The sequence below is a fragment of the Trachypithecus francoisi genome, unplaced genomic scaffold, assembly GCF_009764315.1.
Source record: "Trachypithecus francoisi isolate TF-2019V2 unplaced genomic scaffold, Tfra_2.0 Lachesis_group3, whole genome shotgun sequence".
Classification (NCBI taxonomy): domain Eukaryota; kingdom Metazoa; phylum Chordata; class Mammalia; order Primates; family Cercopithecidae; genus Trachypithecus; species Trachypithecus francoisi.
This window is the reverse complement of record NW_022681468.1, coordinates 141,195,790-141,221,961: the sequence shown is the minus strand read 5'-3', so window position 1 is coordinate 141,221,961 and position 26,172 is coordinate 141,195,790. Positions and strand designations below refer to the sequence as shown.

Genomic DNA, 26,172 nt, shown 5'->3' with positions numbered 1-26,172 from the left:
ACAGCGAGTGTACCTGTCTGATTCTTACTTTGGAAGCTTCCTCTCAGGGGTGTACTCCACCCTGTGAGGTGTGGGGTTTCAGTCTGCCCCTAGTGGGGGATGTCTCCCAGTTAGGCTACTCAGGGGTCAGGGACCCACTTGAGCAGGCAGTCTCTGTCCCTTCTCAGATCTCAACTCCATGTGGGGAGATCCACTGCTCTCTTCAAAGCTATCAGACAGAGTCGTTTGCGTCTGCAAAGGTTCCTGCTGCTTTTTTTGTTGTTGTTGTTTAGCTGTGCCCTGTCCCCAGAGGTGGAGTCTACAGAGACAGGCAGGTTTCCTTGAGCTGCTGTGAGCTCCACCCAGTTCGAGCTTCCCAGCGGCTTTGTTTACCTACTTAAGCCTCAGCAATGGCGGGCGCCCCTCCCCCAGCCTCGCTGCTGCCTTGGGGTTAGATTGCAGACTGCTGTGCTAGCAATGAGGGAGGCTCCATGGCCGTGGGACCCTCCCGGCCAGGTGTGGGATACAATCTCCTGGTGTGCCCGTTTGCTCAAAGCGCAGTATTGGGGTGGGAGTCACCCAATTTTCCAGGTGTTGTGTGTTTCAGTTCCCCTGGCTAGGAAAAGGGACTCCCTTCCCCCCTGTGCTTCCCAGGTGAGGCGATGCCTCGCCCTGCTTCAGCTCTCGCTGGTCGGGCTGCAGCAGCTGACCAGCACCAATTGTCCGGCACTCCCTAGTGAGATGACCCCAGTACCTCAGTTGAAAATGCAGAAATCACCAGTGTTCTGTGTTGCTCGCGCTGGGATTTGGAGACTGGAGCTGTTCCTATTTGGCCATCTTGCCACGCCTCCTCTATTATTATTACTTATTTTTGCCCTTCCCAACATTAAAAATTCTAAGAAATAATTTGAGAGATTTAAATGCTTTGATAGATGCTTGGATTAAGTCCTGAAATCCTCTGCTGGAAAGTGGACCAGCTGATGGAAATCAGTGATTCCTCAGCATATGAATCAATACTTTGAGGCAATCAATGAAAACACAATTTGTTTCTTTCCTAGTTTTGCTCTCATTTGATTCATTCTGGAGCCATACCAAACTGTTAAACACACACTGTTGAAAATTTTTTTTTTTTTTTTGAGACAGAGTCTTGCTCTGTCGCCCAGGCTGGAGTGCAGTGGCCGGATCTCAGCTCACTACAAACTCCGCCTCCTGGGTTTACGCCATTCTCCTGCCTCAGCCTCCCGAGTAGCTGGGACTACAGGTGCCCGCCACCTCACCCGGCTAGTTTTTTTTTCGTATTTTTTAGTAGAGACGGGGTTTCACCGGGTTAGCCAGGATAGTCTCGATCTCCTGACCTCGTGACCCGCCTGTCTCGGACTCCCAAAGTGCTGGGGTTACAGGCTTGAGCCACCGCGCCCAGCCACACTGTTGAAATTTAATGTAGAGTTTTGTTTTTAATTCCAAGCTCATTCTAAAATGTAGTGCAAACAATGTGGGGAAAGAGCCCTAAACCTCACAGCTATCACCACATCATAAAGCTGACTCTTGGTTTACCTTTTTTGCTTCTTACTCGGCTCTGGGCAAAGTGAGCCACTCAGTCAGGGATTTTGTGTTTCCCACAGTGATTTTATCAACAGCAAGTTGTTCATTTGCTTCTCTAGAGTTTCTTTTCCATGCTAGTTTAAAAAATATTATTAAGAGGCTGGTGCGGTGGCTCACGCCTGTAATCCCAGCACTTTGGGAGGCCGAGGTGAGCAGTTCACAAAGTCAGGAGTTCCAGACCAGCCTGACCAACATGGTGAAACCCATCTCTACTAAAAACACAAAAATAAGCCAGGCGTGGTGGCACGTGCCTGTAATCCCAGCTACTCAGGAGGCTGAGGTAGGAGAATCACTTGAACCTGGGAGGCGGAGGTCACAGTGAGCCGAGATCGTGCCACTACACTCCAGCCTGGGCAATAGAGCAAGACTCTGTTGCTCAAAAAAAAAAATATATATATATATATATATATATAAAATTATGAAATACAAATTAAATTATAACACTATCTCATAGTTGAAAAGCATTTTGTTATCTGTAAAGAACTTTTATATAAGTCATCTTAATTTTGTTCTCACCATAACCTTAATCTCGTGGGATATGCCCAAAATATATTTATTATATAGGAGACAAAGTCTTTCATGCCATTATTAGAAATGTCCTAACAGTTAAAAGACCCATGGAAGAGAAAGGAGTGGAAAGCACACAGGATGGGCAGTGAGGCAACTGGAATTCAAGTCCCAGGTGTGATCCTAACTTGTCAAGGGACCTTAGATAACTCTGGAACCCCCTCAATGTCTTTGTTTACAAAACAGGAGTAATGCTATCACTTCCATTCTTCCGCCACTAGCCATGGGAGGTCTTAGGAGAATCAAATTTAGTATTAATAATAAAGTATATGGAAATGCATAGTATACAGCGAAGTGCTAACAAACTGTAGTGATTATAATTACTACTTTCAAAATGAATTTTGGCAATTTTGCTACAGGATTTCTTCTTCAAGAAAGAGATGGGGAGAAACTGTAGACCCTGGCCTTGGGAGAGGTCATTATGGGAATGAGAGGAGGAAGCAACAGAAAGGGGAGGCTGAGGATGGGATACTGAACAACTTTTACAAAAGAGTGGAGGCAGACCTGGCAGAGGTGCTTATCCATATTTTACAAAGAGAAAAGCATTAAGATAGGGAAACATTAATTGACTGTATCTGGGTCAATTTATTGGTACTGACATAGCAGCCTAGCTCTTCTTACTCTATATGGCATAATCTCTCAGGAATCCCCAGTTCTTTCGGTTATTCATTAACTTTTTAGACTTCAAAACTCATGGGAGATCACATAAATAGATAAATCATTTATCCATTAGCACTCCAAACTGCTAATGATGCAATATCTAACAGACCTAAGGAATCAAACAAAGATCTGACTATATTCAACTGGCCCTACATCGTTTTTTGGCTCCCCCCCCACAGGGCAGATGCTTGGCAAAGAAGCAGATAACATCGTGATTAAGTGTGTAGATGCTGGACCAGACTACCTGGGCTTGACCTAGCATCTCCACACACTGACTGGGTCACTAAGCAAGTTACTTAACCTCTCGGGGCCTCAGTTTCCTCATCTGTAAAATGGGGACAAACAATAACACTTGTGGCTAGGTTTTTTGTGATGATTAACCACAGCATGCCAAAACTTATGGGATGCAGTGAAAACAGTGAGTGCTAGGAGGAAAAATCATAGATATAAACACTTTTATTAAAAAAGCAGAAAGATCTCAAGTCAAAAACCTAACATTGGAACTTAAGGAACTAGAAAAAAACAAAACCCAAAGCTAACAGAAGCAAGGAAATCATAAGGATTAGAACAGAGATAAAATAGAGAATAGAAAAATAGATAAAATTAATTAAACCAAAAGTTGGTTCTTCCAAAAGATCGGTAAAACTGACAAACCTTTAACTGGATGAATTAAGCAAAAAAGAGAAAAGACTCAAATTACTAAAAGCAGAAATGAAAGTGAAGACATTACTACCAATTCTACAGAAATAAAAAGGGTTATAAGAGACTACTGTGAATAATTGTATGCCAACAAGTTGGAGAACCTAGGTACAATGGACAAATTGCTAGAATACCTATCAAGACGAAATCACAAATAAACTGAAAATGTGAATAGGCTTGGTGAGAATACGGAGAAATTAGAACCCTTGTGCATTATTGGTGGGAATGTAAAATGGTACAGCTGCTGTAGAAAACAGTATGGTAGTTCCTCAAACAATGAAAAAATAGAATAACCACATGATCCAGCAATTCCACTTCTGGGTATATACCCAAAATAATTGAAAGGAAGGTCTCTAAAAGATTTTGTAACTCACATTCGTAGCAGCATTATTCATAATAGCTAAGCTGTGGGAGCAACCTAGTGTCCATCTACTGAAGAATGGGTAAGCAAAATGTGGTATATACATACAATGCAAAATTATTCAGCTGTAAAAAGGAAGTAAATTCTGACATCTGCTATGACATAGATGAACCTTGAGGACATTATGCTAAGTGAATTAAGCCAGTCATAAAAGGACCCATACTGTATGATTCCATTCATATGAAGTATCTAGAGTACTCAAAATCATAGAGACAGAAAGTAGAATTGTGGTTGCCAGGGGCTGGGGAGATAGGGGACTGGGGAGTTATTGTTTAATGTGTAGAGTTTCAGTTTTGCAAGATGAAAAGAGTTCTAAAGATGGATGATGGTGATGGCTGCACAAAAATATGAATGTACTTAATACCACTGAACTGTACACTTAAAAAGGGTTAAGATGAAGGCTGGGAGTGGTGGCTCATGCCTATAATCCCAGCACTTTGGGAGGGTAGATCACTTGAGGCCAGGGAGTTAGAGACCAGCCTGGCCAACATGGCAAAACCTCATCTCTACTAAAAATACAAAAATCAGCCAGGCATGGTGGCACATGATTGCAATCCCAGCTACTCGGGAGGCTGAGGCATTGAGAATTGTTTGAACCCCTGGGAGGCAGAGGTTGCAGTGAGCCGCTGGACTCCAGCCTGGGTGACAGAGTGAAACTGTCTCAAAAAAAAAAAAGGCTAAGATGGTAAATTTTATGTTATGGATATTTTACCACAATAAAGTGGAGAGAAGTGGAGAGAAAATAAAAGAAAAAAGGGTAAAGTGCTGGAAAGAGTCCCTGGCACACATTAAGTACTCAATACATGCCAGCTGCTTTTCTGATTTTCTCTGCAAGTGTACTTTCCGGATAGATGATAGCCAGGTTTGCTTTGTTTTATTTTGGGATGGGGAATCCCTGCTCCTTAGATGAGAAAATCTTGCCTGTTAGTTGGAATCATCCAGTTGAAGTATCCTAATCAGAAATTATGAGAAGCAGGAAGAGGTTAGAGATTACTTTGGAATCATGGATTCTATGAAAGAAACTAGTCACAGGGAGTCCTTAATAGAATTTAAGAGCCATTTGTCAGAATGTTTCATACCATGTGGGTTCTCTGAGTCACTCTGGGTGACACTGGTTCAGCCCTATGTAATATAATGAAGAATGATAACTGAAAACGGGGCAGAATGGTATAGAAATAGAATCCAAAGCTGGGAATCTGAAGACTTGGCTTCTACAACTGACTCTGACCTTAATCACCCTAGTGACTCAGACAAATACCATCTCTTGTCTCAGACTCAGTTTAGTAGCTGGCAAAATGAAAATGTTAGACCAGAAGATCTCTTAAAAATCCCTTCTCGGCCAGGTGCAGTGGCTCATGCCTGTAGTCCCAGCACTTTGGGAGGCCGAGGCGGGCAGATCACGAGGTCAGGAGATTGAGACCATCCTGGCTAACGTGGTGAAACCCCGTCTCTACTAAAAATACAGAAAAATTAGCCAGGCTTGGTGGCAGGCGCTGTAGTCCCAGCTACTCAGGAGGCTGAGGCAGGAGAATGGCGTGAACCTGGGAGGCAGAGCTTACCGTGAGCCAAGATTGCGCCACTGCACTCCAGCCTGGGTGACAGAGCGAGACTCCGTCTCAAAAACAAGAAACAAAAAAACAAAAAGCAAAACAAAACAAAAAAAACCCTACACTTAAACAGTCTGCAATTCTGTATGATTTATATAGTTATCTTAAGAGCTTTTGCATTGGCCCTTTGGACTTTTCAAACCAACAAAATATTCTAGGGCTTATAGCTTAATAGCAATAACACTAGCTACCATTAACACAGAAAGTGTAATAGATGCCAGACGCTGTGGTAGGTAGTAGGTACACATCACTTCATTTATTTCTTACATAACCCTATAAAGTAAGTGCTATTTTCTCCCATTTTACAAATGAGTAAACCAAGGATCCAAGAGGTTAAGTGACTTGTCCAAGAGTACACCGTTTGTAGGTGGCTGAGGCAGGACTTCAATCCGAGTCTGTCTAACATCAAAACTTTTGCTTTCTTTCCATGGGGAAAGCTACTCTACCTATGCATTATTAGCTCACCTTTACCACTATCCATATTTATACTAGAAAACAGGCCAGAAAGCCTAAAAAGTCTAAAATGTTGTAATGCAGAATACATACATTATCATATGTGGGAACTAGAAGGTACTAAACTGGTCATTCAGTTCAACTCCCTAACTCCACACTCCACAGAAAATAAGAACAGAGTCTCAGCAAGATGAGATCCCATGCTCCCTGGTCAGTAAGAGCCAAGTCCGGCACCCTACATTTCCGACATAAAGCCCAGGGGCTTTCTCCCCTCTGCAGCTGGAGGCATCGCCACATCAGACAGCGTCAGGCAGCTCGGAAAGATTTGAGGGACAAGGGTAGCTTTGAGTGCAGCTCTGATATCATGCCACCTAATAAAGGCTAGGCTGGACTTTGGGTCATAGGGTGGGATGAACTAACAGTGATTTTCATACTCTCTTTGCCATAATGAGGGACACATAAGCAAGAAAACCACAGCAACATTTACCTTTCGCTTTTTAATGGCTCCATTTGCCCCGGGGACAGCTTCACACAGGCGACTTATTGCTTCCCTAAAGAACAGAAACCATACAAATAAAGACTTAGCATACTACCTCTACACAGTAAGGGTTTAAGAAATGTTAGAAATTATCATGACCAAAAAGTACACATATATAATAGTGAGTCCAACACACATGATATTCTCCCAGCCCCACAGGAGGAAATGCTGTACTTACTCCTTCTGCAGGAAAACCTAGCAGCACCCTAATACTGAGCAATTGCTTTACAACAAGGAGCTCTACTATTCGCTTTATTCATCTCTGTTTTTCCTTGGATTTTCAGATTTTGGTTTTTGTGTTGCTGATTTTTAACCAAAAAGGAGGGGCAGGGCATTGTCATCTGGAAATACTTTGCAGTGTTACCTCTAGCAAAATCATCTCTGTAATGTTATGAATAAAAAGCTTCATAGTATCTGAGAACTAAAGACAATTAGATACAAAAATAACCTGACACTAGAGGAAATTTAAAAGGATCAGGAGAACGTTGAACTTCAAGGTGGTCTCAAATGGAGCTTTATTGACTAGGTTGCTGCTACAAGCCATTGAGCTTTCATGTAATTTCACAGAAGAAAAGAAATCAATATCAAATTTCCTCCTTTGCTTACTTTTCTGCCCTTCCTATATATTGCACTTCCTGAGAGAAAGGCACCACTAAAATAAGTAGTTGCTCCTTAATGGAAGTGGTGAAGGAACTGGCGCCCTCCTTTCCAGAAATGCAGTTAAAACTAAAAGCTTTTGTCTCTGGGACTCTGAGCATTCACAACTGCCCAAGCTTTCACTCTGTGTAATTTGAACCTTAGCCTTGTGGCTTTGATCACATATATTAAACTTTTCACAAGGCAAATGAAAATCTCTTCCGGATTCCCCAGAGATCATTGTTTAAATTAATAAACTATATTCTCACACACACACACCCCAGCACACATACACATGCAACATTGTATTATAGTTTATATATATATTATATTTCACAATAGTATTTTCTACAGTTTAGATTCCCAAAGGAAGTGGGGAGACGTCAGAGAGAGGAATGCAGACCCATTTTTGTTTTGTTTTGTTTTTGTTTTGAGACAGAATCTCGCTCTGTTGCCCAGGCTGGAGTGCAGTGGCACAATCTCGGCTCACCGCAAGCTCCGCCCCCCAGGTTCACACTATTCTCCTGCCTCAGCCTCCCGAGTAGCTGGGACTACAGGTGCCCACCACCACGCCCAGCTAATTTTTTTGTATTTTTAGTAGAGACGGGATTTCACCATGTTAGCCAGGATAGTCTCGATCTCCTGACCTCGTGATCTGCCCACCTCAGCCTCCCAAAGTGCTGGGATTACAGGTGTGAGCCATCGTGCCTGGCCATGCAGACCCATTTTTAAAACTACAGCTATGGTAGGTTGTAGTGCAGAGCAATGTTCTTCTAAAAAATACTTTTGAAAGATAATTAGAATTCTCAAAGATTCTAGGCATTATTTTGCACTTATAAATGTATGTTTTAGCTCAGATCATATTTCTATATAAATGAAACTCTTCTTCAAGGTATTATCTTGTTAGATTTTTGCAGAATTATCTGCAATTAAAGGATAGAATGGATCTTTGGTTAGCATATATTCTCAGGATTTCATATTCATTGTTTCTCTAGGATTCTATCCTTTGTTCTCTGGAATCAAATAGAAGGATAACACAGAGAGTCGGGCTCTCTGGCTTGGTTGGTTGATTGATGTTTTGAGTCATCTTAATGATTACTCAGTAATTGATAAGACTCATCATTAATCCAAATTGGCACTGATATTGCCAAAATAGCCAGTCCAGGCACCTCACTATATTGACAGTATTTAATAAAGAGGTATTATAAGATAGGGCAGATCCTTTACTCTATGAGAGTGATTTGGATATTTTGGTCTAAAAATACAAAAAACTAGCCAGGCGTGGTGGCAGGCACCTGTAATCTCAGCTACTTGGGAGGCTGAGGCAGGAGAATTGGTTGAATCTGAGAGGTGGAGGTTGCAGCAAGCCGAGATCGCGCCATTGCACTCCAGCCTGGGCAAAAAGAGCGAAACTCTGGTCTCAATAAATAAATAAATAAATAAATAAATAAGTTGACTATAAATGATGTGAACTTAAAGTAAAAACAAAGGTGAATATTGATGCTGCCAAATATAACAACAACAACAATAATAATATAACAATAATTATATGACAACTATAGTAACTTTTTATTAGAAGTTGTTACTTTTATATAGCGACTTGTAATTTCACAAACTGTTTTCTCACACATTTGTTTTTTTGATTCTCACACCAATTATCAGTATCTTCTAACAAAAAGTAATGCAGTGAATTTAAGTTGAAGGGAATACTTTACAGCATGAATACCTCTCAAGGAGGTTTTAAAAGGATGAACCTTCCTGGAAGGGAGGGGATTAGAATTTCTAGACAGACAGAAGAACATAGGTGAAGACACCAAAACACAAAGTATCATGATATGAGGGGAATTACAGGTACTTTGATATTGCTGGAGCATAACATATGGTAGAACAAGAGTGAATATGAACTAAGAGATAAGAGTCTAAATACTGTTTCTATGAAGTGCCAGACAGTAAATATTTCAGACTTTGCTCTTTTGCAAGTACTCAACTCTGCTACTGTAGTGCAAAAAGCAGCCTTAGACAATATGTAGACAAGTGAGCATGGCTGTGTTCCAATAAAACTTTATAGAAACTGGCGGCTGGCCAGATTTGGCCCATGGGCCACAGTTTCTTGACCCATGGATCCAATAATTCACACAAAAGGAGAGAGAAATCACTTGGTTTTTTAAGATAGGAAAATATTCACATTCATTATAATTTTAAAATTGAAAATTAAAACAACAAGATACTTCACTCATTAAATTCGGGGAAAAAAATACAAAACCCAGTGTTGGAAAAAATGGGAAATATTCTGCTTTAGGCATATTTATCCATTGCCAGGGGCCTCGGTTAGTGTTAATACAATCTTTCTAGAGAGTAATTTGGTAAAAGTTGACAAATGTCAAAATTTCTCAGAGCATGGGCGGGGCATGGTGGCACACACTTGTAGTCCCAGCTACTTGGGAGGCTTGCTTGATCCCAGGAGTTCAAGGCTGCAGTGCCACTGCACTCCCGCCTGGGTGACAGAGCGAGACCCTGTCTCTAAAAACAATTTGTTTAAATAATTTATTACAGCCTTTGACAAGGTGGGGAGAAGCCTGTATTGGGATAGCATTGAGTATATAAGTAAAAGAAACACTTCACATAAGAAACCAACCCAAAGTCTTGTGATATAGATAAAACATATCAAAATGGATATTGCCACTTGGACTACAGAAATATGAAGAAGTCTATAGAAATTAGTGTGAAAAAGTAGAACTTGCAACAGTATATACACATTGGTAGCAGCTATATCAAATTAATCCTGTGTAAAGAGTAATGTAGAAAAAGCTTATGAACTATGGCTTGGTTTTAGGCGTTTTTTGTGTGTGTGATTTGCTATTTCATTTCTGATTCTACTGGTGTTTAGATATAAACAAGGTAAAAAATGTTATGTTTTACTTTCATTGTGCACTTGATTGGATAAGTAATCCTTTAAAATATTGAAAACAATGCACAGTAAGTTCCTTCAGCAGGAGTTTTGCTAGTGTGAGGCAAAGGTGTTGAGATGTGAAGGCACATCAAAAATGTCCCAATGGAAAGCTGACACCCATAGAGAGATGGGACAATGTTCATGTTATGGATACTAGCAGGTGTTCTTTATTTCTCTCTCTGCTCCCATTCCAGCTTAGCTTTTAACCCCTCCATCTTTGTAGCCACTAAATCCATATTTCCTTTTTCAGTTTTTTTTAAGTAGAGCTACCTGTTTCTATTCCCAAAAGTTTCATAAAGATAAAAAATTTTGAGCGCATTTAGTAAAGCCTTTAAGAATTGTACACCTTGCAGTAGCAGGGAGCCCAAGTTTCAGTGAAAGAACAGCCCCATTTATATTTATTTGTTTAATTTTTTGTTTTTGTAGAGATGGGGTCTCACTCTGTTGCCCAGGTTGGAGTGCAGTGGGTGCGATCATAGCTCACTGCAGCCTCAACCTCCTTGGCCTCAAGCAATCCTCCCACCTCATGTAGCTGGGACCACTACAACTGGTAAGCACCACCATAATTGGCTAAGTTTTTCTTTTCCTTTTTTATTTTGTGTAGAGACAGGGTCTCCCTATGTTGCCTGAGTTGGTCTTGAACTCCTGGGCTCAAGTGAGACTCCCACCTCAGCCTACCAAGGTTCTGGGATTAGAGGTGTGAGCCATAGCTCCTGGCCAGCCTCTATTTACTGAGCACTCTCTATGGTCAGGCTCAGAAGTGAACACCTTATGTACATCATTTCATTGCGTCATAACAGTATCATTCCAAGGTATGGACTTTACCCTCATTTTACCAATGAGGATACTAAAGTTCAAAGAATTTAAATAACTGTGTACAAATAAGGCAATTGACAGTGGGAGAGACAGAATGCAAATCCGCTTCTGACTTCAAAACCCACAAGCACTGGGAAGGAACCACACTGCCAGATGGATGAAAAGGAGGGAGTCATAGGCTCTAGAGGCTAGGGGAAGTAGTACATTGACTGTCCTTCCCTTGCTCACTCCCCTAACACAGTGAGGGGAGGCTCTTTGGCCAATCGCTAACACCAGCGTGGCTGGGGTAAACCACCCAGGCAAAAGGACAAAGTGGTAGGGGTGGACTCTAGAAAAGACTTACTCAGATGCCCCTGCCCTTCCCCAGCCCTCTGCTGTCTATGCGCTGGCTGCCACCTCCTGGAAGAAACGAGCATCTGGAGCCAGGCTCTGCCCACATGGGCAACATACATGAGTACTCACACGCTCACTGAGAACTGTATATTTGAGGCATGTGAGGCTTTACAGAGCCCCCAGAATCTCTTGATGTACAAAACTCTGCTCAAAAGAAAAAAAGGGGAAAACTTGTGCTTATGAACTTGCTTTAAAAAGTAATTATCAGCCAGGCACAGTGGCTCATGCCTGTAGTCCCACCACGCAGGGAGGCCGAGGCAGGAGGATCCCTCAAGGCCAGGACTTTGAGACAAACTGGACAACACAGTGAGACCTTGTCTCCACAAAAATATATATTTTTAAATTGCCAGGCATAGCAGTGCACACCTGTGGCCACAGCTACCCAGGAGCCCAGTGCAGGAGGATTGCTTGAACTTAGGAGTTCAAGGCTGCAGTGAGCTAGGATCACATCACTGCACTACAGTCTGGGTGACAGAGCAAGACCCTGTCTCAAAAAAATAGTACTTATTAATTGTTTGAATTGGAGACTCCAAGGTGAGTCATGCCTCTCTCCAGTAAAAGGCCTATTTGTGCAAACTTTTCTTTCTTTCTTTCTTTTTTTTTTTTTTTTGAGATGTAGTCTCGCTCTCGTTGCCTAGTCTGGAGTGCAATGGCGCGATCTCGGCTCACTGCAACCTCCGCCTCCAGGGTTCAAGCAATTCTCCTGCCTCAGCCTCCCAAGTAGCTGGAATTACAGGGCCCGCCACCACGCCCCTCTAATTTTTGTATTTTTAGTGGAGATGGGGTTTCACCACGTTGGCCAGGCTGGTCTCAAACTCCTGACCTCAGGTGATCTGCCCACCTGGCCTTTCAAAGTGCTGGGATTACAGACATGAGCCCCCGCGCCCGGCCTGTACAAACTTTTCTATTCCGTTTAAGAAGGTCCACTCCTCACCCCAAAGCTCCCCACAACATTCTGTGGACCTCTTAGAAATCACAGATCCCGGGTTAAGAATTACTGCTTTAAATTAACCTCTCAAATTCCACTTGCCTTGCTGATAGCAGCGTTAACAAATCTGAAATCCCAGCGAGGAAAGGCAGATAGATGCCTGCATTCTGTTGCTTTTGTTCACAAAGATCTTTTCTTCCCCTACTACTGCGACCAAGACATTAACTGTAACATTTTCAAGAACAAATAGTACTTTCAGTGCTTTTCTGGAGTCTCAGCCACACCCTTGGGCCAACTTTACAAATGCTGAGGAAAAAGAAAAAGACAACAGAGCTGAGCGCAATTTCTCCTGGGACCGGGGAGGGGGCCCCGCCATTCTTGTAGCCCCAAAATTCCTGCAGAACCTTTTTGGAGCTGAGTGGCGATGAGACTTTCTCCAGCTAGCAAACATTCAGCGAGTGTCTGCTCTTAGAGGAGCAGAATTTTTGGGCTTTCAATGGCTAAAGATTTCCATCTTGGGAGCCTGTATTAGAAAGAAAGAGAAACGCCCCAGAGCACCAACAGTGGCCACTTTGTTTATTGTTTTGCCACATGAGAGAGAAGGGGAGAAGTGGGCTGATGTAAGAGAATGAGAATGCCGTTGAAGATTTGCTTTTAAGCATATAAAACCCTGCCTACGCCATAAGACCAAAAAAAGATATTTTGTCTGTCTTAACAGAGTCCAAACTAATCATCCAAACAAAGCCACCTTTCTTCACCAACTCCTGGCCACTACGACACTGAAGTTAGAATTCTTCTGTGTCTTTAACCCTCAAACAGTTAAGCTCCTCTGGAAGCAATGTCGCCTAACACACACACACACACACACACACACACACACACGTGCACACACACACTTTTTAAATTTTTTTTTTAATTTTGGAAGGCAATATCACAATCCAAGACAAAGGGGAGCATTTAATGGGAGGAGAGGCTGTGGGGCAGATTTTTTCTGGTGAATGTCAGGATGCAGTTCTTCAGTCAATAGGAAAGCCAGAAAATGTGCAACATGAAACCAGGCAAAGGGGCCCAGCTGGAATGATTAAAGGCAATGATCCCCACATCCCCCACCTTTTGACACATACACACAGACACACACACACACACACATCTATAGTCACATATGCAGTGAAGGAATAGTTCCAGTTTTGTCCCTGCAAACAGGAATGAGAATAAAATTTTAATCACAGCAAGAGCCTTTCCAAAATAAAAAGTCAAAGATACTCAGCTAAAACAAATTCACCTGCCATTTCCCAAAGGACTTTCTTTTTCTTTGCATCTCCAACGTAAGTCCTTAAGGAAATCAGTTACCAAAGTCTAAGGGACATGTTGCGCCCTGAATGTCTCAGATTGCCTTCTTGTTATGAATGAAGAGACTTTGAGTAATTCAGACTGCATATCCATGTGGTATTATGCTATTCTGATTGTTCTAGGGAAACCAGCACCATCTTTTTTTAAATCTTTGCCTCCAGGACAGCAAGGCTCAGTGATCTATGTGTTCAATTTTGTCCAGCTCAGTGAAATTAAAGACATCCAAGAATTTGTGAAAGCCCTCAGACCGGACACTTTAGAACAAGAGCCTGCCTCTGTGGTGATAAGCACACAATGAATGCAGTCAATGCCCATAGACCAGTTGAAAATGGAAAGCCTCAAATTTGCTTTGTGCTATTATCAAGGGGCATCACCCGTACACTCCAGGAGGGTGAACTCAGCTCATAAAATACATCCTTTCACTTTAGAAACAGGCACCACGAGTCCCAGGATGGTCAAATAAAACCTTTGAGTACTGCCCACAGCATTTATCCCCACACTGTCTTAGTGTACCCCTCTGTTCACCTGAATTGTATTTAAAGTCCGATTCTAAAGTATAATTGCTAGCCAACCCAGCTCAGTAACCATAGGAAATGGGTTTGTCTGTCTGCTTCATGATTCTGCCCTTTGGCTCCGATGCAAATGTGAACCCATTAATCACACTGGAATGAGGTGAAATACCCTCTCGTCTAGAGTATCACATCTCCCCTATAAATCTCACTAGTTAACGGACATTAAGTGCTGGTGTTCTACTGTCCCCAAAGTGATTTCCTGTAATACAATCATGTATCTCAAAATTCAAACACCTACATCCACAAGCTGATGGCTTATAGGCTTTATAAGTGGTTAAGGAAATGACAATAAGAAGATAGAGTTGGTTTCATATAAAATACATTGGAATTTGTAAATTCAAAAGATTGTTCTCCTTTACTTTAGGATAAACTGGGCTTCTTTAAAACAACTCTGTTTTTGACAAAATATTCAAAATATTATGAAGGTGTGTCTTTTGGAGTTAAAGAGTGCACTGATGCATAATGTGGTCACTTACGAGCCAAAGCTCATTAAAAACAAACAAACAAACAAAACAAAAACAAAAACAGATCTTACTTAGTCACCCACTTTATTCACTCAAGCTCACTCTAAACAATGTATATCTACTTCCAAAAATTCTTCAGAGAGTAATTGGAATTTTAAAGACATTTAAAACAGTTTGGCCAGGTGTGGTGGCTCACACCTGTAATCTTTGCACTTTGGGAGGCCAAAGTAGGCGGATCACTTGAGGTCAAGAGTTCAAGACCAGCCTGGCCAACATCATGAAACCCTGTCTCTAGTAAAAATACAAAAATTAGCCAGGCATGGTGGTGCATGCCTGTAATCCTACCTACTAGGGAGGCTGAGGCAGGAGAATTGCTGGAACTGGGAGGTAGAGGTTGCAGTGAGCTGAGATTGTGCCACTGCTCTCCAGCTTGAGTGACAGAGCAACACTCCATCTAAATAAATAAATAAATAGTAAAACAGTTTGTCATACAGGTGTCTATACCATTGAGCAAGACAGCAATTGGTGTAATGAATATATTACTTCTACCACTGTTTTTTTTTTTTTTTTTTTTTAATAACTCTGGTTCTTTTAAAGGCTATTTGGCATATATGTTGTAAATTTTATTGGGAATTCCATTTTTTTAAATGTGTGTGCACCTCTGGAAGGAAGGAACAACTGGCCTAACCATTTAATCCACCTCAACAAATAATAGTAGGACAACTTCAGCCTGCACATCCACAGAGAGTACACCATTTAGGTAAGTGGTGATCAAACTGTAAAGTTCTTAAGAATCACCTGGGTGCCGGTTAAAATACAGATTTCTAGGACCATTCTTAGAGGTTTTGATTCTGGGGTGAGGCCTAGGAATCTACAGTTTCACAAACCTTCCAAGGGATTCCGATACAGAGTTCATGAACCACACAGCTGATTAAACCTTCTCCTCAGACTCACTGCACAGAGTAACTGGTGCTGTGCTCTATAGCTTAGACCAGATGATTGCGTTAGAGGGTGTTAAGGAATTAGGTCACCTATTCGTAGAGGTTAGAATAGGGAAGGTTACACTGCCTATATGTTTGATGATATTCCATTCTGGGGAATTTTGTTTTCAATGTAGTCACTCTATATTCTGGGATACATATTTGATATAATCCTCTCTTCTCCTCTCTGCCTCCTCCATCCTCATCTCCTCAAGAAGAAGGGCTTTATGGCTGGGCGTGGTGTCTCACGTCTGTAATCCCAGCACTTTGGAAGGCCAAGGTGGGCAGATGACCTGAGGTCAGGAGTTCAAGACCAGCCTGGCCAATATGGTGACACTCCATCTCTACTAAAAATACAAAAGTAGCTGGGAGTGGTGGTGGGCGCCTGTAGTCGTAACTACTCAGGAGGCTGAGGCAGGAGAATCACTTGAACCTGGGAGGCAGAGGTTGCAGTAAGCTGAAATGGTGCCACTGAACTCCTGCCTGGGCAACAGAGTGAGATCCTGTCTCAAAAAAAAAAAAAAAAAAAAGAAGAAGAAGAAGAAGAAGAAGAAGGGCTTTTACCAGAGGGCACATGGAGGTCCTGAACATCTTTGCTTACATCACCCCTTGCACACACAAGCAGTGAGAGAGTGGTCAGCATTCTCTCTCTTATCTGGAGGCAGCAAGGACATCCTGGAGGCAGCAACGTCTAATCCATTTGCCCCTCAAATGCATTCAACACTGTAGGCAGTGGTTGTCAGCCTTGGCTGCACATTGGACTATACCACCAAGAATGTTACGAAGTACTGAAGACTGGGTCTCAGCTCCAGAGATTCTGACTTAATTGGTACAGGACAGGGCTTGGGGATCAGAAGTTTTAAGATCTCTTCCAAATGCTTCCAACAAGGCTAAGGTTGAGAATCACTCTAGCAGCAGTTGGCAAACATTTTCTGAAAAGGGCCAGGTAGGAAATATTTTAGGCTGTGCAGGTTACACAGTTTCTGTTACAGTTACTCAATTCTGCTGTTGTAGCTAGAAATACAGCCATAGGCAATACATAAACAAATGGGTGTGCTTGTGTGCCAGTAACACTTACGGACACTGAAATTTGAATTCCATATGATGTTCATGTGTCACAGAATATTCTTTTGGGGTGTTTTTTCCAACCATTTAAAAAATGTCAAAACCATTCTTGGCTGACAAGGTGGCAAAATCAAAATCAGGTAGTCGATGGTATTTGGCCTGCAGGCTCTTGTTCTCTGATTCTTGCTCTAAAGCAAACCAGGAACAAATGTGAGAGGCTTTGGGGTCGTGGTCAGCTATTAGCTAGTGCATGGTGCAAAGCTTATTAGAGTGCAATCTTTTGCAAGGATTGTTTATACATATTTTGAACTTTGTCTTGTTTGGTTTCTTGCTACAAGAAGTTGTTAAAATTTGATGGCTTTAATTTATCTATAACTCTACTTTCTTACGATAATAGAGAGTGAGGAAAAGCTAGTTAAGTAGACTCTGCAGTTAGACAGCCAGAGTTCAAAATCTAGCTGTCTCTTACAATCTCTGTCACCTTGAACAAGTTTTTTTTTTTTTTTTTTTATGCTTTAAGTTCTAGGGTACATGTGCATAACGTGCAGGTTTGTTACATATGTATACTTGGGGATGTCATGTTGGTGTGCTGCACCTATCAACTCGTCAGCACCCATCAATTCGTCATTTATATCAGGTATAACTCCCAATGCAATCCCTCCCCCCTCCCCCCTCCCCATGATAGGCCCCAGTGTGTGATGTTCCCCTTCCCGAGTCCAAGTGATCTCATTGTTGAACAAGTTTTTAAAGCTCTCTATGTCTCAATTCCTTAAATATAAAAGGTAAGAATAATAATAGTGCTTTGGACAATACCTCAGTAAATGCTAGCCATTATTATTGCTTTATCCTTATAATGGCTATCTACTTTAAGAACTAGGCCGGGTGCAGTGGCTCATGCCTGTAATCCCAGCACTTTGGGAGGCCGAGGCAGGTGGATCGCCTGAGCTCAGGAGTTCGAGAGCAGCCTGTGCAACACGGCAAAACCCTGTCTCTACAAAAAATACAAGTTAGCCAGCTGTATTTGCTTGCGCCTATAGTCCCAGCTACTTGGGGAGGCTGAGGTGGGAAGATTGCTTGAGCCCGGGAGGTCAAGGCTGCAATTAACTGAGATTATGTCACTGCACTCCAGCCTGAGCAAGGAAGTGAGACCATGTCTCAAAAAAAAAAAAAAAAGAACTGGGTCTAACCTAATTTGTACAACACCTAGTACCCAACAAAGTATGCTCTGTATTATAACTGGAATGCTATAGTTAATATGTTACATAGTAGGTCAAATTATGTCTATCATGTGTGTAGTAATGGATAGTATAAGTTTCTATAAAGGCAGAATGCATGTCTGGCTTTCTTTGGCTATTGCATGGAACCTAGTAGGCTGCCTTGGAAATAAACAACGTATTCAATATATGAATGTTAGGTAGCTCTATGTCATCAAAACAAACTGTAACCTTTGTCTCCCTATAGAAATCAAATCCCCCTTCAGGACAGAGGTATTTATTCCACCAGTTGCTGGAGTGCTCACTTCTCATGGATCTTAGCTGAGTTCCTTCCGCAGAAATTGTGCTCTCTAGGGGAAGTTGCCTTGCCCATGTTTTGTCCCCTCCCCAGTGGCAACAGGCATCCAACGACCTGATTGGTCAATATGGGGTTCCAGGGCCTGGTACCCGTCCCTCAATATGGGACAACTCTGAAGGGCCATCCTAGCCCCAGAACTGCCCACGGAGCCTGCTGTGACTTCATTGCTTTTCAGCCTCTCCCTCTGCCAGGCCCTGCTTCCCTCATTCCCTTTACGGTTGATTTCAACAGCCCTCTCAGTAAGTCTTTTGCATTCAACTCTCCATCTCAGAACCTGTTTCAATATCCAGCCTGAGACCTGCTAACAAGCTGTAAGTGTAAGTTAGGCCCCTTACACTTGCATACACTTGCATCTTGAAAGATGATGTCTTTCAAGAATCTGTTTTGTCACAGACAACAGTGAAAAAAATCATTTTCAGAGAATTTCTCATAAGAGACACATATGATCTGGATCAAAAACACCCACTTTTTAATTGTGCGAACATACACTACAGTACACATGTCCTAAAGTAAGTGCAGCTCTCAGAAACTACAACTCAATCACATATAATTAAAGGGACCAGAGCTGTGCACTTACTTAGGCATTTCTCAGCTTCCTGAGAATACCAGCAGGGAATGGAACAAATCTGCCTGGCAGGTAGAGAGATGCACCAATTGTCCTGCATTTACTTTGGCACAAAGCTCTCCTTTTATCAATGAAAAGACTTTCTCTGGATGAGATTAGTTTAGTTTTTTTTTTTTTTTTTTGAGACAGAGTCTCACTCTGTCACCCAGGCTAGAGTGTAGTGGCGCAATCTTGGCTCACTGCAAGCTCCGCCTCCCGGGTTTACACCATTCTCCTGCCTCAGCCTCCCAAGTAGCTGAGACTACGTGCTCCTGCCACCACGCCTGGCCAATTTTTTGTATTTTTAGTAGAGATGGGGGGTTTCACCATGTTAGCCAGGATGGTCTCGATCTCCTGACCTCGTGATCTGCCCGCCTCGGCCTCCCAAAGTGCTGGGATTACAGGATTTATGGACACTGAAATTTGAGCCACCATGCCCGGCGAGATTAGTTTTTGATGAGTTTTGGGTGCCTCCCATCTAACTCACTCTTCCCAAAAGGAATTATATCATTATTTTTTTGTAGCTATTTAGGATGTAGCGTAGTTGAAACTCACTGCTCTCACATTCCCTGATATTCCCATTTTCCTTTCTTAAAAACAAAAACAAAACAACAATTAAAACTTGCAGATGCTTTGGGAGATTTTCTGGGGAACCACCTGCTCACAAATAAGGAGCCTCCTTGTAATCTCTGGTCCAGATTACATGGAGACCTCATTTTGAAATCACTGGATTCCCTTGCACATGTGGGCCTCAAAGTGCAGTCCCCAGACCAGCAGCATTAGCATCGCCTGGAACTCATTAGACAGGCAAATTATTGAATCAAAAACTCTGGGGCTGGGGTCCAATATTATGTGTGTGTGTGTGTGTGTGTGTTTGTTTGTTTCAGAGACAAGGGCTCACTGTGTTGCCCAGGCTGGAGTGCAGTGGCTATTCACAAGTGTGTGATCATGACACACTACAACCTCAAACTCCTGAGCTCAAGTGATCCTCCCACCTCAGCCGCCCAAGTAGCTGGGACTACAGGTGCATGACACCAAGCCCAGCTAACATTCTCTGTTTTAACAAGCCTTCGCATCCTAAAGTTTGAGAACTACTATCTCACACATTTTTTTCTCCTTAGAAATCACAAAAGGACATTAAAGTATCTTTTCCTACAGATTTATGAGTATCTTTATGAAGCCCTTCCAGAAAGAACTCACAAACAAGGAATCTGGCATCTTAAACCCAGGATTAAACATTTCCTTATTCTGTCCCTTCTGGCTTTCAGCACTTCCCCAAGATTTGTTCCTTAAAATTATTCCACTTTGGTCGACCCATAGTGCAAAAGAGGCAGGGCAGATCTGATTTCCAGTTCCACCACCTACTGACTTGCTAGATGACCTTGGTAAATTTTTTCATTTCTCTAAGTCTCAATATTCTTATGGACAAAACAGGGTTAATAGTAATATCTATTTTATAAATGTTAAATTTTGTGATGACAAAGTTGATAAGAGTCACTATAGATTAATAATAAACTGCTATTTCAACAGCGCACTAATAGTTGAAACCATGTTTGATCTCTTCAACTAGAAAGAGGTTAAGGCTCATCCAGTTCCATGTGATTGAAAAATCCTTCCCTTCATCTGAATCAACTTGTGGACCCCAAGGCTGTCTGATCCAAATGAGTATCTTCACAGAATTTATTTTTATTTCTTTGTTCAAAAATATACCTGGCTGGGCACAGTGGCTCACACCTGTAACCCAGCACTTTGGGAGGCTGAGGTGGGAGGATTGCTTGAGGCCTGGAGTTTGAGACCAGCCTGGGCAATATAGCAAGACCTCATCTCCACAAAAAAAAAAAAAAATTAGCCAGATGTGGTGGTGTATGACTGTGGTCCTAGCCACTTGGGAGGCTGAGGCAGGAGGATCACTTGAGCCCAGGAGTCTGAGACTGCAAGGAGCTTTGATCATGCCACTGCGCTCCAGCCTGGGTTACAGCATGAGATCCTGTCTGTAAACACGACACACACTCGCGCGCGAGCGCGCGCACACACACACACACGGATGGCACCATAAACCCAACACTCTCCTGTTGAACTGGGGACCTGACCTAATTGTCCAAGAGCTCCTTGTTTTGGAATCTGGCCGGGTTCAGCATGTCAAATCCTATGTTTTAGATTCTCTAGGTCTTTTCTGCTTTTCTCTAACCAGCAGTGACCATGGAAACTTCAGGACCTCCGGGGGTCATCTCAAGATCTGTGATCCAGGCCTGAGACGCTTAGAAACCTCTCCGTTACACAACAAATAATTATCAACCCAACTATGTCCTAGAAACTATGGCTCTGAATCCTTCCAGCTCCAGGGACTGGGTTTCTGAGGAAAACCTTCAAGCCCAAAAATGATGGATGATGGAGCCCTTGTGGTTGTTGCACTGAAAAAAGACCTTAGGGAACACAATCCCTTCCAGGCCAGACACCCTCCAGGGCACACTGAGCTTTCTCAGGAGGCTGCCTTTCAAATGCAGCTTCTGTGCTTCACGGAACAATGGTTCAAAAGGCCTATTCTTACTTGCATTGTAAAATGATTAAGACTAGAGGCTGGCCACTGTATCCATCAAAATCAAAATTAGAAATCCAGGCTTAAGGAAAGCAAAAAGGGGCCACCAAACAAGAGATACTAGAATGTATTTTCATCTGACTCTGCATGGTAAAGAAGGCCTGGGAAGAAATCACTGGAGAGAGCTATTTCATTCAGCAATCAGGGCTAAAAATACACATGCCTAGGCTTTAACATTCATAGGTTTTAATCTCTGAATTTATTTGTTTCTCTTCAAACACTTGAAGCCATCCATTACCATCTATATTTCAACATGGACAGATATATAACTATTCTTTCTTAGGCTAGTGAATGTGTATATATTGCCTGATTGAGGAGCTGTGTTTGTGTAATAATATCTGCACATCTGTATGTTTCTATAGATTTATATGGATAAATTAGCAGGCCCTGCTTTTAGCCACAACATATTTTTAGAAACCACTTCATAATGTAGATCATATTTTCCATGGAAAAGATGTTATATTTGGGAGTTTCATTCCTGACCAAGGACTCCTCAGCAAATGAAATATAGAAACTGCCAACAGCTTGTCATGGAACGAAAACTATGACTATTTTATATACCCCTATAAATATCTAAAACACTAAAACAATGCCCTAAGTCCTATAAAAGGGACCTAAATATATACAGTACCCATACATGGAGTCTCAAAGTTTAGAAATGTTTACCCACCACATAAAAATATAGCTCAATTGAACTATGTTCTACAATTAACTCTCTGCTATAATAACATCAAACATTTGATTAACAATTTTGCAAATATTAGATTTTAGTAGAGCATATTTGGGGATAATTTAAATAGTCCAAAAAAATTGATCTAATGTCTTCTTTTCCTTTTGAGGGGGAAATCTATTTTTTACTGTATCTACTACCTTCATTTTACAAGCTTCTTTTTCCACCTGATTTTTCTTGTCCTTGTCCTTCCCCCATTTCCCCCTACTCTTCCCCTCTCCTACTCCCCTATCTCATCCCCTTTTTCCTACCCACTCGCCTTCTCAATACAGGATTATCATGGAATTACCATATTGCCACAATACAGTGCTGTTAAAGATGTCTGATCCTGGGTTAAGCCTCAATTGCCATATTTACTGGGAATTAGTATTTGGAATGGAGAGAACCAGAGATGGGGGCATACCAGCACTCCTGCTGCCAAGGCCTCAGAAGACCTGGCCCCAGTCCTTTATTAGTTTGATTGTTTACTGCTCCTCAGGTTCCACGAGGTGCCCCAATATCCTTTGAAGGAATTCCCCTTTTTGCTTAAGCTAGGCAATCATTTTCTGTTACTTAAAACCAAGAAGTAAATATGCCTAGGGCAAGCAGATGAACCGAAAATTATTCCCTCTATCTTAAGGCTCAAATCAAAGCAATTACTGCTCACACTCAATGACCTAGAAAATGTGCCCAACAAGTGACAAAAACATGTTACAAATTATATGCACCATAGGATCCCACTTTAGTTTTTAAACATGCAATTAGAAAAACCATACATCAAACTGTTACTATGAGTTGTCTCCAGTGATTTGCCTTTTTTAAAAGTTTATTCTACTTACCCATTTCTACAATAAGCCAGATTTACTTTTCATAATCAGAAAGGAAATGCAAAAAAAATTAAGAATTAGATGTGGCCCAGAGGATTGACCTTACCAATCAATGATAATGGTCATGGTGATGTGTGATTTCTTTCTTTCTTTTTTTTTCTTTTTTGAGACAGAGCTGTGCTCTGTCTCCCAGGCTGGAGTGCAGTGGCGCTAGCTCAGCTCACTGCAACCACTGCCTCCTGGGTTCAAGCGATTCTCCCCTCAGCCTTCCCAGTAGCTGAGATTACAGGCATGCACCATCATGCCCAGCTAATTTTTGTATTTTTTCTAAGTCTATGTTTTTTTTTTCCATAAGTTATTGGGATACAGGTGGTATTTGGTTACATTAGTAAGGTCTTCAATGGTGATTTGTGAGATTTTGGTGCACCCATCACGTGAGCAGTATACACTGCACCAGATTTGTAGTCTTTTATCCCTCGTCTTCCCCCACTCTTCTCCCCAAGTTCCCAAAGTCCACTGCATCATTCTTATGCCTTTGTGTCCTCATAGCTTAGCTCCCACATATTAGTGAGAACATACGATGTTTGGTTTTCCATTCCTGAGTTACTTCACTTAGAATAATGGTCTCCAGTCTCATCCAGGTCACTGTAAATGCTGTTAATTCATTCCTTTTTATGATTGTGTAGTATTCCATCTCATATATATATATGAGATGGAGATATATATGTGTGTGTGTGTGTGTGTGTGCGTATGTGTATATATCTCACAGTTTCTTTATCCACTTGTTGATTGATGGGCATTTGGGTTAGTTCCATGATTTTGCAGTTATGCTGCTATAAACATGTGTGTGCAAGTATCTTCTTCAAATAATGACTTCTTTTCCTCTGGGTAGATAGAAGGGAAAGTTGAGGCTCAGAGAGGTAAGTGGCCATTCTAACACCACCAGCAAATACCCAGCTGGATCCAATGGTAGTCCTACTTTTAGTTCTTTAAGGAATCTCCACATTGTTTACCATAGTGGCTGTACTAGTTTACATTCCCACCAGCAGTGTAGACGTGTTCCCTGTTCACCACATCCACGCCAACATTTGTTTTTTGATTTTTTTATTATGGCCATTCTTGCAGGAGTGAGGTGGTATTGCATTGTGGTTTTGATTTGCATTTCCCTGATCATTAGTGATGTTGAGCATTTTTTCATATGTTTGTTGGCCATTTGCACATCCTTTTTTGAGAAGTGTCTATTCAAGTCCTTAGCCCACTTTTTGATGGTTTGATGATTGTTTGTTTTTCTTACTGATTTGTTTGAGTTTGTTGTAGATTCTGGATGTTAGTCTTTTGTCAGATGTATAGATTGTGAAGATTTTCTCCCACTCTGTGGATTGTCTGTTTACTCTGCTGATTGTTCCTTTTGCCATGCAAAAGCTCTTTAGTTTAATTAGGTCCTAGCTATTTATCTTTTTTCTTACTGCATTTGCTTTTGGGTTCTTGGTCATGAAATCCTTGCCTAAGCCAATGTCTAAAAGAGTTTTTCCAGTGTTATCTAGAATTTTTATAGTTTCAGGTCTTAGGTTTAAATCCTTAATCCATTTTGAGTTGATTTTTATATAAGGTGAGTGATGAGGATCCAGTTTCATTCTCCTACATGTGGCTAGCCAATTATCCTAGCACCATTTGTTGAAAAGGGTGTCCTTTCCCCACTTTATGTTTTTGTTTGCTTTGTTGAAGATCAGTTGGCTGTAAGTATTTGGGTTTATTTCTGGGTTTATTCTGTTCCATTGGTCTATGTGCCTATTTTTGTACCAGTACCACACTGTTTTGGTGACTATGGCACTATAGTATAGTTTGAAATCAGGTAATGTGATGCCTCCAGATTTGTTCTTTTTGTTTAGTCTTGCTTTTGCTATGTGAGCTCTTTCTTTGTTCCATAGGAATTTTAGAATTGTTTTTTCTAATTCTGTGAAGAATGATGGTGGTATTTTGATGGGAACTGCATTGAATTTGTAGATTGCTTTTGGCAGTATGGTCATTTTCACAATACTGTTTCTGCCCATCCATGCACATGGGATATGTTTCCATTTGTTTGTGTCATCTATGATTTCTTTCAGCATTGTTTTGTAGTTTTCCTTGTAGAGGTCTTTTGACTGCTTTGTTAGGTATATTCCTAGGATTTTCTGCTTATTTGTTGTTGATGTATAGAAGAGCTACTGATCTGTGTACATTAATCTTGTATCCAGAAACTTTGCTGAATTCTTTAATCAGTTCTAGGAGTTTTCTGGAGGAGTCTTTAAGGTTTTCAAGGTAAACGATCATATCTCATATCGTCAGCAAGCAGTGACAGTTTGACTTCCTCTTTACTGATTTGGATGCTGTTTATTTCTTTCTCTTGTCTGATTGCTCTGGCTAGGATTTCCACTACTATGTTGAAGAGGAATGATGACAGTGGGCATCTTTGTCTTGTTCCAGTTCTCAGAGGGAATGTTTTCAACGTTTCCCTGTTCAGTATTATGTTGGCTGTGGTTTTGTCATAGATGGCTTTTATTACATGAAGGTGTGTCCTTTGCATGCCGATTTTGCTGAGAGTTGTAATGATAAAGTGTTGCTGGATTTTGACGAATGTCTTTTCTGTATCTGTTGAAATGATCGTGTGAATTTTAATTTTATTTATGTGGTGTATCACATTTGTTGACATTTGTTTGTATGTTAAACCATCCTGCATCCCTGATATGAAATCCACTTGATCATGGTGGATTATCTTTTTTGATATGTTGTTGGATTCGGTTAGCTAGTATTTTGTTAAGGAGTTTAGCATCTGTGTTCATCAAGGATATTGGTCTGTAGTTTTCTTTTTTGGTTATGTCCTTTTCTGGTTTTGGTATTAGGGTGATGCTGGCCTCATAGAATGAATTAAGAAGGTATGCTTCTTTCTCTATCTTGTGGAATAATGTCAAAAGGATTGGTACCAATTCTTCGAATGTCTGGTAGAATTCTGCTGTGAATCCATCCGGTCCTGGAGGTTGGTAATTTTTAAGTTACCATTTTGTCTGTTATTGGTCTGTTCAGGGTATCTAATTCTTCCTGGTTTAAGCTAGGAGGGTTGTATTTTTCCAGGAATGTATCCATCTCTTCTAGGTTTTCTAGTTTATGTGTGAAAAGGTGCTCATAGTAGCCTTGAATGATCTTTTGT

The 26,172-nt window shown here is 41.4% G+C and overlaps 1 protein-coding gene across 1 annotated transcript in view; it reads right to left on the bottom strand.

Annotated features, from left to right (window-relative positions):
- SHC4 (SHC adaptor protein 4) overlaps positions 1-26,172 on the bottom strand; it is a 149,131-nt gene that overhangs the window by 69,064 nt on the left and 53,895 nt on the right. Inside the window, exon 3 of the mRNA XM_033190186.1 lies at positions 6,476-6,539. Within this exon, the coding sequence (XP_033046077.1) occupies positions 6,476-6,539 (64 nt within the window). The remainder of the gene's footprint in view (positions 1-6,475; positions 6,540-26,172) is intronic.